Raw genomic sequence first — 15368 nt, forward strand, 5'->3', positions numbered from 1 at the left:
TCCGTTTTGGTTTCCTTTACTAGGGCAAAACAAATCTTGTGGATCCCGCGTTGGATTATAGCAAAAACAACGTTTACTTCATTAATGATGTGCAAGTCATCCAGCCTTTGCAGTCTAAGGTCCAGAGCTTCCTGCAGATCCAGCCGCTGCAGTCAGTCCAACCTTGCAATGTGCCGCTCAACATCCAGGTGAATTACAAGCTGAATAGGGCAGAGGCCCCGCCCAACGCCAAGAGCATCAACTTCTTCTACATCGTGAGTGACCATAATGGAGACCATAACCGCTATGTGTTATTCTTTGAAACCTTAACTCTCATCTAAGCCTCAACATTACCCTTACCCTAATACTAAATGTTCTCTTTTCTAACTCTCTATCCCTTTACCACAATTCTGGACACACCCCTCAGCTGGATCCCAAATGCTACCCGTACCTCCCTCCTACCCTAACTCCTTCTGTAACCACATGCCCTCATTTGCTCCTCTGTTGCCATAACCACCAGACCCTATCTTCACACTAGCCTCTCCTTTAACTGCAAACATTGACCTATCCTTGACCCCCTCACTAGCTAACCATAACCTTTAATTCTTCATGATACAATAGGTGGTCAAAAAAACAGAACTCTGTGCTCAGACTGATGTGCTCAGACTGATTTTATTTTATAGATCACGTCAGTTGATTTGTTTTTTTCTAAAGCAGTTTCATTAAATCATAACTTTTGAATTGCAAACAGGACATGTGAGGAACTGGGACTATTATATAATATAGCTGTGAGACCTTATCATGGAATACATTCACAAGACCTTTTTTTGAGTCCAGTCACGCTCATTTGTAAACCTTGAGCTCACCCCTGGGTAGCTGCGGCTGCGAGCAGCACGGCTTAGACAAAAGAACTTAGTGTAAAGCATGTAACATCAAACAACGAAATAAGAAAGTCACACAACAAGAAAGAGACACAACACCAATTTATAAAAATAGAGCATATTTGTATGATTTTTTTAGAATCCCTGATCATCAAAACCTATGCGAGGGTTCCATAAATATTGATTTTTAAACCAACAAATAACTTTTAATTTAACCACAAACAAGCACTGGTCAACAAAAACTTTGCAAAGCTTACAAGAGTTTGAAACAGTTAGTCTAGTGACTCCGGCCCGACTTGGGTAACCAAATCTGACAGGACAGCAGTCTAGGAGTCCAGGAGGGTTACTTTAGACAGTTATTTGGCCACCAGAGCCTTTTCTAGTCCAGTTCCAGCCTTTAGAAGAAGACTGCCATAGACGACAATGGAGTGGTCCTGATGCTGGGGATGCAGGATAAAAAGATTTACAAAGATGCTCCTGGAGCTGTGCGATCCACAGGGGTGAGTTGCGGGCTGTTTATCGATAAACAGGTGAGGTGGGGCAACTATGACCACTGCACACAGGGTTCCATGACATCCTGTTTGTGACAGTAGAAGGCCAGCTGCAGCTGGGCTACTGTTCTGGAGACACAGTGGTCACAGCGAATATCCTTGATGGAAGCTAGTGAATCTTGACTGGGATTGCGCCCCCGGGTACAGCAAACTCAGGTGCAACTTTTGGCTAGCTCAGATTCATCTCTAGGTGCGCCCTGTGGCAGTCAGTAGTGATTCCTCAAATGTGGCTACCTCTTTGCCGGTTTGGCATTCTCAGCTTTAATGTCCCTGGTGATGTCCCAAGGGACACTGCTTCGATCTGGGGCCAGGGGATCAACTTTTGCCCAAACCAGGAACCACAGGCACGCCCAATCTTTACTCGCCCAAAGTGCAGCAGGTGCAGTCCTTCCAACAAAGCAGCCTCTCTTCATGCAGTTTCGAGGGCAGCAGGGCCATCCTTCTTCAGTCCTTTCTCCAAATCCAATGTGTACTGAGGTTCAGGGTGTCAGGGGGTGCCCAATTTATCCCACAAAAGTGCACCACGGGGACAATATGGCCACTAGCCAATGGGCCAGTAGGCCCCTTTCTCTTTGGTGACAAAGTTCTTGGCAATCCCAGAGTGCAATATTCTTGCCACTCTCAAGATGTACAACCCTTCCCTCGACTGTAAGGAGCTTGGCATCCCACTCCAGAGGTGTGGCTACCTAAGGGCTACACGCCCACGTGAAAGCCGGTTTGGGGATGGGGTTTCCCTCTCCTGACCTGTCTCCAACTTTTCTACATGAATAAAAGGCAGCCTGCTCGGAAGTGTTAGGAGCACCACAGAATTGTGTATTTAGCAAGAGCATTTGCAGGGAGGCAGTTGAAGGTCCAGTCTTAGCGTCCTAATACCCTACCTTAAATGCCTTAAATGCTCAGGTCACAAGGACAGTCTATGAGAGCCTGCAGTTTTGTTAAGGTCATTCAACTGCTGTAAAGTGCAAATACCTGGCAGTGATTCAGATCACAGTTCACACTGCAAGGAATATGTATTACCTACTGGCGGTCACCAATAGGTAGTCATAGTTAGGACCATGTTTTCATAGGAAAACCGTTTTTTCACTTGCCTGTTTCTTTAGCGCCGTTTGACAAATCTTCCCGAAACCTTCCAAAAATAAGTGCCCCGTTGATCCTTGTTGCCAGCCAGGACTGCTAGACGAAATTACATGATAATTTGGCAGAAAGGTAGCTCTTGGTCCAGAAAGAACCCTTTTTTTATTTGGCGTAAATCTGTTCATTAGTTTTTGTGAAATAAAAAACAAAAACAAATAAGGATATATAAGGACGCAGATCATCCAAGGATCCGACAGTCCCCATGCTGAAATGTGATTGGCTGCCAACACTTCAACCAGGAAGTGTTGGCAGCCATCTTGGGAGACGGCTTCAGCCGATTCCCTCAAAAAATAAATTAAAAAGAGAAGGGGGCAGAAAAAGAATACTCTGACCGCCTTAGCCTCGTGGGGGGTAGGTGGGTGGTCTCTCATAGGAATGCCTCAGGGGAAAAAAATCATTTAATAAAAACATTTTGGCTGGAGCTGCGCTGGATCTACGGCTCCCGCCAAAACATAAAAGAAGCCCATGCTTCTGTAATGTCCCAGAGGCATGAGGAATTATGAAAAGGAGGGGGGCACGTGAGGCCCTCCTTCTAGGGCTCATGAAAGCCCAGGGGACCTCCACCTTCCTGGGGCACTGCTTTTAACGTGTGTGGGGGTACCTGTGTGGCACCCCCACACCCTGTGGTCTGCCACCTCCTCAGGGCAAATCTCTATAAATAAATGCGGGTGGCACGTGTGGCCCCCCACAGCCCTGGGGACCGCCACCTCACTGGGGCATTTCGCATTAAACTAATTTGGGGCCCAGCGCGGCACCCTTCAACCCCGGGAACCACCACCTCCCCAGGGCAAACCATTTACTATAAATGTGGGGGGGCAGTATGGCCTCACCTGCATCCCTGGGGACTGCCACATCCCTTGGGCAATTCACTCAAATTAAGGGGAGGGCGCGTGGCCAACCAGCAGCCCCAGGGTCCACTACCTCCCCGGGCCTAAGCACTAAAAGAGAGGACAGCCTTGCAGCCCCCTCGTGGAGCCAAGGATTGCCCTGGAGACCGCCACCCCCCAGGGTCTACTCTTGCTTCCTCTCGAGGTGCCCACCCTCAGAAGGTAGCTGTTTGCTTTTGCTTGGTGGGAGCTAACAGTAACTGGATGGCTGATAACTGCCTCAAATTAAATTCTACTAAAACCGAAAGTCTTGCTGTTCGGGTCCAGCGATAATTTCTGGTCCCCACGTTGGTGGCCCGAGGAAATGGGCACTCCTCCAGCTCCGCTCCCAAAGGTCAAAAACCTGGGTGTACTTATGGACAACTCTCTGTCCTTTAAGCCCCAAATTAATGCACTCTCCTCAGCAACTCACTTTGTCCTAAAAACCATTCGGAAAGTCTTGACGTTTCTTGCAGATGAGCATAAGAAGACCGTGGTCACAGGGCTGGTGATGTCTCGGCTGGACTATTGTAACAGCCTTCTGCTGAACGCCCAACAGGGGCTCCTCAACAAACTCCAGATTCTGCAGAATGCTGCAGCCCGACTAATCACAGGCACACCTAAATTCGCCTCTGTATCTCGGGACCTGGCCAAGCTACACTGGCTACCAGTTCGCAAAAGAATTATTTTTAAATCACTTTGCGTAACTTTCAAGGCCTTGCATGGCCTAGGCCCCCACTGTATTTCCCAACTCTTTCAGTGGCATAGACCAACAAGACTTCTGAGATCAGCTGAGCAGAGTCTGGTAGTCATCCCCAGAGTTAGGAAAGCCCGCTGGGGAGGCAGGAGCTTCTCTCTAGGGGCAGCAAAGGCATGGAATGCGTTACCGCTAAACCTCAGACAACTACCGGACCTCTTGTCTTTTAGGAAAGCTTTAAAGACCTGGCTTTTCACACAGTAACCCCCTGCTTATACACACTCTCTCAACTAGCGCCAGGACACCTCTGGGTAACAGTGCGCTCTATAAATGTGAAAAATAAATAAATAAATAAATAAATATACACAGGCTAATTTAGGTGGAAGGCAGAGACAGCACAAGCAGCGAAACCAAAGAAGACAAAGTGAAGCGCGGTGGGTTCCACTCCCTCCTCCTCACACGCAGATCACCCGCCTGACTAATCTTCTTTGATATGCCTCCATAGCTCTACATTTCTCGAAAGGCAACGTTTCAGGAAAGCTGTTTGTTGAACCACATGGCGAAAACTGTTAGTTGTATGCATCTTCAGGCAATAATGTTTAATTTGCGCTTAGGCTTTGGAGCACAACTCTGACAGCTCTGCGGGCTTAGCCACTGATGCGGTCCGGCTCAGGGAGCTTTCTGTTGCTGCCACCTCCGTTCATCTCTCGTGTGCTTGCCCTGGCAGCCACAACTCGCCCTCCGTCCGGGACTCAGTTCCCCTCTGAGGCTGTTTTATCGGAAGCTGCGCGCGATTCCGCTCTGTGACAGCCGCTCCACTTCCTTGTACAAATGGAAATGTATGCCCAAGGTGGTCGTGGCTGGCCCCGCCCGGTACCATCATGGCAATTCTGACAGAGAGTAAGTGTCAATCATTGCGCTAACGCAGGTCTCAGGCAGCTGCGTGCTTTCTCCTGCAGCTCCGGAATGTGCTTTTCTCAGTAGGTACTGTACAATGAACAGTTTTAATAATAGTAAACGCGCAAAGTAAGGCTTTTTTTTGTTCTGCATCTAGCTGGTCAGCTTGTGATTTGGAATTACTCTATGAATCTAGCTTGAGATTCTAACCGAGGAAGGAGTAATACACTGTACTCTGCTTACAATCTGCAAAGCGTAATGAAGACAGGCTTCTTTTAATATTCAAATATGCTGGGTCACTCCAGGACTGCTCTCACATATAGTGTTATTTCATAGCTAGGAGCATACAAACATCAGACCCAAGTTTTGCAAATGATGCACCCCGGTTGCCAAGGAGGCATGCGAGATGCAGATGGTAGGTAGAAATCTATGGCGCAGCACTAAGGGCATGACTGCTAGCGGTTGAGGTTGCGCTGACCACTGAGGATTTCGATTTTGCAAAACAGGAGCCCAGGACACCACATATGCCCCATATGCCCCTTACACATCTCGCCCCATATCTGAAATGCAGCATGGAGCTACAAAATGGTGCCGTACTACAGCGGCTATTCGACATAAGACTTCGGGACAAAAAGCAACAAGCATTGGCATAGCCAATAGGTCTCGCTTTTGGAACCTTCTAAGTATTTAGTTTTGCAGCACAACATCCTTGGTGCAACCACATCAACTGATGCGTGGCTAAACACTTATTAGGTCCCAAAGGCGAGACCTATTGGCTATGCCAATGCTTGGCGTGGTTGTGTGTGTGGTTGTGTGTGGTTGTGTGTGTGTGGTTGTGTGTGTGTGTGTGTGCGGTTGTGTGTGTGTGTTTGGGTGTGTGTGTGTGGTTGTGTGTGTGGTTGTGTGTGTGGTTGTGGATGCAGTTGTGGGTGTGTGTGGATGTGTGGTTGTGTGTGGTTATGTGTGTGGTTGTGTGTGTGGTTGTGTGTGTGTGGTTATGTGTGTGTGTGGTTGTGTGTGGTTATGTGTGTGTGTGGTTGTGTATGTGGTTGTGTGTGTGGCTGTGTGTGTGTGTGTGGTTGTGGGTGTAGTTGTGTGTGTGGTTGTATGTGTGGTTGTGGTTGTGTGTGTGGTTGTGTGTGTGGTTGTGGGTGTGGGTATGGTTGTTTGTGTGGTTGTGTGTGTGTGGTTGTGGTTGTATGGTTGTTGTGTGTGTGGTTGTGTGTGTGTGGTTGTGTGTGTGTGTGTGTGTGTGCGTGAGTGTGTGTGTGTGGTTGTGTGTGTGGTTGTATGTGTGGTTGTGTGTATGTGTGGTTGTGTGTGTGGTTGTGTGTGTATTTGTGCGTGTGGTTGTGTATGTGGTTGTGTGTGTGGTTGTATGTGTGGTTGTGGTTGTGTGTGTGACAGTAATACTAAAAGCATCTAAAAATAAAGGAACACAAACATCGAGTTTTTGGAAAGAGAAAGCACGTTGTAAGTCAAACGGGCGCAGCAAAGCATTGACACAACAACGAAACAAGATCACTTAGCGAAGACTGAGTGCTGATAATGAATACACACAGCTCATCATCTTAAGAGTTCGATTGCAGCCAATGTGCACTCAAAACTGCCCCCTCCTTGTGAGTTGCACCCCATATTTCATGAGTTATAACTGCTGCACCCACCACAGTGCTTTGAGATCTAAAGCGCTACATAGGTCTAATCGACTAACCAGTCGCCAACATGCTGTGCTTTTAAAGAGAATGTGCCAAAAGTTTCCATCTTCCTCATCATGTCCTCATGAAAGTACCAACGAAAGGACTCCCTGAATGGTGCAACGGACATGAAGCAGCCGCTGCGATCAGAAATAAACACTGTGAACTTGTTGTCCAGTTTCACTGTAACATTTCCTTAATGTTCCTTAAGTCAAGTCACAAAACAGTAATACTAAAAGCTTCTCAAAATAAAGGAACACAAACATCGAGTTTGTGGAAAGGGAAAGCACATTGTAAGTCAAATGGGTGCAGCACAGCATTAACACAACAACATGTTCTTTGAAGTTTGATGTTCTTTTGAAAGTGTGTGTGGTTGTGTGTGTGTGTGTGTGGTTGTGGGTGTGGTTGTGTGTGTGTGGTCGTGTGTGTGTGTGGTTGTGGTTGTGTGTGTGGTTGTGTGTGTGGTTGTGTGTGTGTGGTTGTGTGTGGTTGTGGTTGTATGTGTGAGTGGTTGCAGGTGTGGTTGTTTGTGTGTTGTTATGTGTGTGTTTGTGGTTGTGTGTGTGGTTGTGTGGTTGGGTGTGTTTGTGTGTGTGTGGTTGTGTGTGTGGTTGTGTGTGGTGTGTGTGCGTGGTTGTGTGTTTGGTTGTATGTGGGGCTCTGTGTGTGGTTGTGTGTGTGTGGTTGTTGTGTGTGTGGTTATGGGTGTGGTTGTGTGTGTGTGGTTGTGTGTGTAGTTGTGTGTGTGGTTGTGTGTGGTTGTGTGTGTGTGGTTGTATGTGTGGTTGTGTGTGTGGTTGTGCATGTGGTTGTGGTGTGTGTGGTTGTGGTTGTGGCTGTGTGTGTGGTTGTGTATATGGTTGTGTGTGTGTGTGTGTGACAGTAATACTAAAAGCATCTCAAAATAAAGGAACACAAACATCGAGTTTGTGGAAAGAGAAAGCACGTTGTAAGTCAAACGGGCGCGGCAAAGCATTAACACAACATGTTCTTTGATGTTTGATGTTCTTTGAACAAGAACATCAAAGGGGCGCCGCGAAAGTGATTGCGGGCGAAAGTGAAAGTGATTGCGGGCGCTTAATGAGCATGACGAGGTTTGCCAGCCTCTGCTCCTAAGCGCGCGCCCGCCCGGCCACATGCACTGTAGCTCTAGGCTGGCCATGGTAGCACTTTTTTGAGCCCTCACAAAAAGTCTCGCCAGGGCAGTGCATGTGCTGGGTCAGGCGAGACCTAAAAAGCACACTGATCTACAGCAGCATTTTCATGTTTAGTATATCTACTCTATTATTTAATTTTGGTATCCTGAATTCAGAGGGCCCGACTAAGAGTTTCATTCAGCATTCCCAGAGCCAACAAAGCTGAAAGAGGCTGTAAGGGAAGTACCATGCTGGCATAATTTATGTTCAAGTTGGTCGCAACCATGCTTTATTACTTACCGTGTATCATGTGTACTTGCGAGCATCATCATCCTCCATCTGTACATGGAACTTGCTCTTAAATGTTCCTCGCGCCGTGTGTGAAGCACGCGGACTCAATGTCTGACCCTGAGCAAATGCTTCATTACACCCCGTGACTGGGCTCCGCGGGGGTTGTCGTGGATGGTGTTTTAGGGTTTCAGACACTTTCTTCTCATGCTTAACTTTGCTCCAGGCGAGGCCCACGGCTGCGGTATTCGGTTAAACGGCACCTGCTGAGCATGACGCAAGTGTTGAAAAGTCCTTTACAGCTGTAAAGACAACCTTACACCTGCGGAGTCTGAGCCTTGAGAGAGTCCGTTTTGCGTCTAACTGAGAAGGGGGTTTGTTTTGTTATTTACGTTTTGCTAAGGTGGCCGGGCCTGACTGAAGGCTGCTGACAGCTTGCACCTGCCAGGGAGCCTCGGGTTCTGTTCTGTGGTGGGCAACAGGTTTGTTTGTTATGTGCATTAAAGATATTCAGTTATATATCGCTTAGAGGGAAAGTACTTTATGGCTACTTGGTAAACCACACCCTCTTTTCTAAGAAAGTGTATTTCATTTGTTAACTTTTATAAAAATTCGAGAAGGACTTTTTGTTTCTTTACCTAACCTCTGGCAGTGAACACTGACTATAATCTGAACTTTGTTCTGTGCACGTAGATATTTGTACTGCCTCAAATTATTTCACCCCTATACCTCTAGAGCTTCTACCTTCCCTACTCTTGTCCCGCTACCCCCACCAGACAGAGTAAGACTCTCAGAGTATTTCCCCACATACACTTACGGCACCTCCCAGGCCACTATGAAGGGGTTACGACGCCAGCACAGTAACATCACCTGCTGTAGTCCTTGATGTAATGTTGGTGCCTCAGATGCCGCCATATTGCCGGTATCTACCTGTACCCTTGACGGGCCCACCGTGCAGGTGTATGCATGCCAACACTTGTAGAAATCTGTAGTTGAATCCCATTACTGTCTACAGTATTTCGTTTTGCTGTGCTATCAAAGGACGTCTCTTTTTTTTAGCCAATAATTTGGCTGGGCAGTACTCTTTTATGCCTGATGCTCGACTGCTGAGTTCTGGATTTGTCATCTATCTCTCTGAGGTGCCGTTGAATCCTCTTCCCCAGTACCCGGAGAGTCGGTTGTGGAAAAGATGCACTTGGCCCTATTGAGCTGCATGAGGGACTACTTTACAATCTCTGAGTCCTAGTGGTTTGTTACAGCATAATTGGTACAAATCTAATTAGTACGAATCTGCTTTATTGTGCGGTTTTCAGGACCAATGTTAATGGCCGGGGGGTAAAGTAAACACCTAACTGCAGAATTACAGAAATAACTGGCTTGGAGAAATAGTGTCCTTTTATTATACCTTGCATTCACGTTTGTTCCCCAGGGTGCTTGTTTACCAGGTGTATTGCTTTCTGATGAGGAACTCTAGATAATCACTTTAGCATTCTCTAGATTCCAATCCATAGAACTTCTCTTCCATAAGCACCCGTAAACAATAATATTTTTTTTAAATCATGTATTTTCAGTGATATAACCACCAAAGTCCCTGATATTATATTAAAAACAGAGCTTTGGACTATACGATTTCCTGCTAAAAGACAATATTTCTCTCCATGTGTTCCCATACCTGGCATCAACAAAAAATATGTGGTCAGATTCTTCATGTGCTGTGTCCAAAATAATCTGGTTTTGGTGAAGTGCATAACTCTATTACATACAAACATTGTCAAACTCATACATTTCAGTGTCCATTTCAGGAATGGGCAATTTGGTTAATTTAAGTTGCACCTTAATGAGACATTCTCAGCAGCTAAAATCCCCTGCTCATTCCAAATGAGGCTACTTGTCATGTATTGAGCCCGGATCATGAGTATTTCAATTGATTGTGGGAACAATGAGGGATGACCCATCACAATGCCTTCACTCTGCTGTATGCTCAAACTAACAGCAATAATGGCTTTCAGGCAGCTGGGAAGCAGGGTGACCATTGGTTCAAGTGTAGCTCAAAAGTGTGCCACCAGCCACTTTACCTCCCTCTGAGTCTGTGCCAACACAGACAGTTTGCGTCCATCATGTTTGTGACAATACAAGGTGAACTCCTTGTTGCATTCTGTCATTCCTAGAGCATGTGCACTGCGAAGTGAATTGCTGGGCTCTAGGAAGGCTAAGAAGCAATCTTTGTCATATGCTACCAGGTCATTGATGTTGTGTGTGAGTATCGGCAGGAGCTTCGCCAAGATGGGAAAAGTTGGAAATCCACTGGTGACAGTAGCCCCATTCCCAAAAACATTCCCACCTCTCTCTGTGTGGAAGGGTGTTTAATTTTTAAGATTGTGGAAATGTGCTCATGCAACACTCTCCTCAATCCCTTTTCAATGTTGTGTCCTAGGTAACCCAACTTCCCTTTGACAGTACTGCAATTTACTGGGGGAATGGGCCCATTCTCAGCAAAATGGTTATGCAGGGCAATTGTGTCTGTTGGCATACCTCCTGGGTCATAGATGCCAGAATAGATCACTGATGTATCGTTCCATTGTGACAACAACTGTGGAATGTCTAGATTTTTCTTCAGTATCTGATTAAATAATTAGACTTTACACCGCACAAGAGTCTTATCTTGGAATCTGAACGTGAAAAGGTATTGGCCGTCCTCATGTGGAGGAATGGAAAAGAATGCCTGGCACAAACCAAAGACTGCAAATCACCCAGCATCTGGGGGAATCAGGAAAAAGATTACAGCAGGGTTCGGTACCACTAGACAGCATGGAACATAAAGTTTCTTAATTTTACTCAGGTCCTACACTATCCTTCACTTTTTATTTGATGTCTCTAGAGCCATTATCGGAGTGTTACATGGACTTCCGATTACCTCCGGTAAAAATGCTCTGTTCTAACATGCTTTCAATGATTGCTGTAATTTAAGCTGCTGCTTCTGGTGAGAGCTTATATTGGGGCGTTTGTGGAAAGACTGTGTCTTGCCTCAATGCAATTTATAAGGGTTTTGCATTTCTGATCAATCCAATTTTTTTCCCTGTAAAATCCAACACTTCTCCCTTCACTGTTTCTTTTAGATCAAGGGGTAGATCTTCCTTTGTGATCACTCGATATAAGTTGACGACTGATTTTTGGGACGTTATTTTAAATTCTACATCAGCTGCCTGAGTTTCCATTTTCCACACCTTCCAGCTTGCAGTAAGTCACACAATTTAGTTTGTCAAGCATATCCTTTCCTAGTAGGTGCACAGGATTTGAATTGCAAATCACAAATCGGTAATTGTCTCTGATTCAACCTATTTTTACCAGGACGAGGGCTGAAACTTTGTGCACTGCTAATTTGTGATACCTACAACTTTGATCTCTTTTCGAAAGAGGGCCAAGTGTGGGGCCTCAATCATTCTAATAGTTGAACAGTCAATTAGGAAAGATTTGGGGTGGCTATTCACCTCTCCATCTACATATGGCCTTCTCTGGTCCACCTCTAGAATTGGGCCAAGCACACAATCCTCCTGTCCGTCTCAGGCACCATCGTAGCGACTGCTCAAGTCTGATGGGACTCCTAAACATCATGGGGACCTGGAAAGTATGATCATTAATCATAAACAAATGTTACCTAACTCTGGGACTGTTCTGGAAATCTGACCCTCCATTCTGCATTTGCAGTTGGACCATGAAGGCTTGTGGTACGTTCGGCCTTATGTATCTCTGATTCTTCAAGTTGTGCATAAGGGCCTTTGATAGCAGTGTTTCTACCTGCATCACCCCCTATTGTGTCAAGACATTCTGTACGTGAGCTTCAAATTGCGATGTGTCAGCATTAAATCACCATTCTTTCTTCCAGTGTGTGACCTTATTGCAGAAGTGGCAAGGGATAACCTTCTTCAAAGTGCTAATATTGGTACCACCACCACTTCCTCTACCTCTTTCCTGGGAGATCACATTCCCTCCTGAAGCCTACTGAATAGTGGCTCTCTGTATATTCACATTCACACCAAAAGCAGGCTCAAGAACCAAATCCATTACCGCAACACCTCTCGGACCACTGTTCAGTGCCAACTTTGTCTGTGTTATCATGAACTTCTCCTTCAATCTCCTTTGCTTAGCATCTTGTGTATCACTACAGTATTTTGCATCCTGAAGGATCACGTCAAGAGAGTTTGTTTGCCAACAAATCACATTTTGCTGTATCTGAGCGCTAATCTTCGGGCACAAACCAAGAACAAAAGTTAAAACAAAACAGCTCAAATTGACCTCAGTTAGGTCCTCAATGTCACTATGCTCCCAGTAAATCTACATTAACCACTCAAAGAAAGCATTTACTGATTCTTTCAGGCTCTGCATCAACCTCAGAATTTTAAGTCAATTCACCTCTTTCTGTGGTGCCTTTATTTTCAAATGTGCAATCACAAGGAAAGTTAGTTCTTAGAAGAACTTTTTTTTTTTTCTATATTTTTGGGGGTTTTTTTTCAACGATTTTGTGATTTCTTTTGTTTGTTTTTTTTAAACAAAAAAAGGGAACATGAAAAACAAAAAAGGGAACTTTAGGAGAAAAGAAAAAAAAATTAATAGTGATGGTTTCTCTGCACCCTGCAGATAAGCTCAACGGACTGCTCACCGTAACACAGCAGTTTGTTGCATTTATTGCAACTAATTTTAAGTTGTCCAAATTCGGGACATATGTCCGGGTAAACAACAGTTGGCGGTGCTGTAGATGTACTTGCCACTGCTGGCGGAGGGTTGTGATGCATTCTTCTGCATTCTTCCCTTGCCAGGTTGATGGGGTGGAGTTTCCTGAGGTGTTTCATCATGCTTGTGGTCCCGCAAGAGTATTTTTTAGTTGGATCTCCTTTTGATAGGACTCTCTGGCAAATTTTGCACGTCACCTTAGTTGCATTTGTCTTTGTTTCTCCATCAGGAAAGGTAAAACATTTCCATACCACTGAACTATATCGTTAAGGGCGACGAGCTTCTGGAAGAAACCCATCATCTGAAGAATGTTCTGAATCAGATGCTGCTTGCTGTCCAGAAGCCATTTTCTTTAGAATGAAAAGAATGGCAGTTGTGGAAATCTCCCCAAAAAAGTTCTTCTCTGCAGAGAGATGCTCCTTCAAAGAAGGTCAAAGAAGAATGATTGAAATGGGTGGGGTCTTGCAATAGTTAGAATATAAAGTGTAGTGAACCAATGAAATCTCTTTTTTTCAGGTCACATGGGATCCGCGCACCGTGCGCATACCCAGCACGTACCCAGCATGCATCCATGAAATTGAATTAAAAAAAATATAGGATTAGAAGAAAAAATATATTACTTTTATGAGTAGTTTAGAGTTTGTCTTCAATTAACATTCACATGAAATACATATATATATGTTTTTTTAAATGTAAAATATTTAGCGGGATTCGCGCACCCACCGCGTCATACACGCATATGACGTATCACGGAAGCGCACAAGCACCGCGTAACGTGCATCGTACGTGTCGCGTATAGGCGTGGAGTCGCGTACCGGTCGCATTGCAATCGCGCACTAAACACGTACCCAACGCATAGCGTACGCGGATGGTTTCGCGCAGGGATCGAGAAAGGTGTGCATATGGTGCGCGAATCCCCAAAAAATGGAGAAAAATAATAATAAAGTATTGAAAATATAGTTTCAAAAATATTTCAAAAATATTTTACTTTTATTTTTTTATTAATTTTTTTTTACAAAAATCATTAAAAACAAATAATATTTTTTAATTTTTAAAAGAATTAATTGTTAAAATAAGTTTAAAAAATGGTGATAAAAAAGTATTTAAAAAAAATTTAATTTAAGGAATTGACACACTGAATTAGAAAAATGTAGAAATCCAATGAAAATCATTAAACATCATAGCTTTAGAGATACGTTATAGATAGGAATTAGCATTTAAAAAACCTTTGAAATTCACTGAAAAAACCATAGGTTTCATGCACCTTATAGTTAGGAATTGGCATTTAAAAAAACCTTAGAAATTCACTGAAAAAACCATAGGTTTCAGGGGCGTTATAGTTATCTGGACATTTCCCTCATACAAAACCCTAGAAATTCCCCCGTTATAGTTAGTTCAGTTAACTATAACTCGCGCCCCTGCAGTACACTGCTGATGACGTCACATATTACATCACTCATGAAATGGTCAGTGACATCACTGATGACATCATTGATGACATCTCAAATGACATCACTGATGACATCACTGATGATGTCATCCATGTGATAAATTAGTGCATCTTCTCATACCCTAATATAACCTTTGATACACCCACTCAAAATTTCAAACGGCCATTCTCAAAACCATAGATACTCCAAGACCAATAACTACATACCCAATCATTGACTCTTAGGTCTACACACACATGCACTCACTCACCTGTACAGTCACTCATACTTACAGTCACTCAGTACAGGACTATCATATGCATGTATACACCTATATAGATATACTCACACACCGCCAATCATCCATAGAGGTACTCACACACCTAGTCAGCCATGCAAATAATGAATGACACTCCCATTTACTCACCTATACAGTTATGCACACACAAGTTCACTTACTCATAAAAATACTACCACATTCTTACGCTCTTATACAATTACTGATACAAGCACACACTCATCCATACAGCCACTGTTACAATCACACACTCTCACATATAGCCAGTTATATACTCTTACACATATATATTCTGCCTTTCACATATGTAGTTACTCACACATGTACCACTGAGATATACATTCAATCACTAACACACCCATACATACACTCACCCAACCATACAGTCCATCACAGATGCACTCTTAAAACCATGCACCCATAGAATCACCCACTCACACATCTATGCACAGAGTCACACGCATCTTACCCACACAAACACTCAGGCAACCATACAGATACTCAGACAACCAATCAATAACCCATATAGACACTCATATAGCTATTCACAAAACCATGCAGCCACTTATACACCAACAGACAGACAGATACAGACATTCACACAGTTTAGTCACTAGTCTGCAGTACAAAATCATCCATTCACACACTTATACACCCACTCAATATTCCATAGGCCGGGGGAGGAGCCTAGCCGGCAACAGAGATGGCCGCCTGAGCCCTCGGCTCCGCCGACTCGTCCGCTTCCCTCCCGTACCGCTTCCTCTCCTGATTGCTGAATCGTGCCTGTTG

The 15368-nt window shown here is 44.5% G+C and overlaps 1 protein-coding gene across 1 annotated transcript in view; it reads left to right on the forward strand.

Moving 5' to 3' along the window:
• The window catches only part of LOC146812815 (alpha-2-macroglobulin-like protein 1), an 820867-nt gene that overhangs the window by 221593 nt on the left and 583906 nt on the right, over positions 1-15368 (forward strand). The window contains exon 12 of the mRNA XM_085615206.1: positions 24-254. Coding sequence (XP_085471332.1) covers positions 24-254 — 231 coding nt within the window. The remainder of the gene's footprint in view (positions 1-23; positions 255-15368) is intronic.

The sequence above is a fragment of the Triturus cristatus genome, chromosome 7, assembly GCF_964204655.1.
Source record: "Triturus cristatus chromosome 7, aTriCri1.1, whole genome shotgun sequence".
Taxonomy (NCBI): domain Eukaryota; kingdom Metazoa; phylum Chordata; class Amphibia; order Caudata; family Salamandridae; genus Triturus; species Triturus cristatus.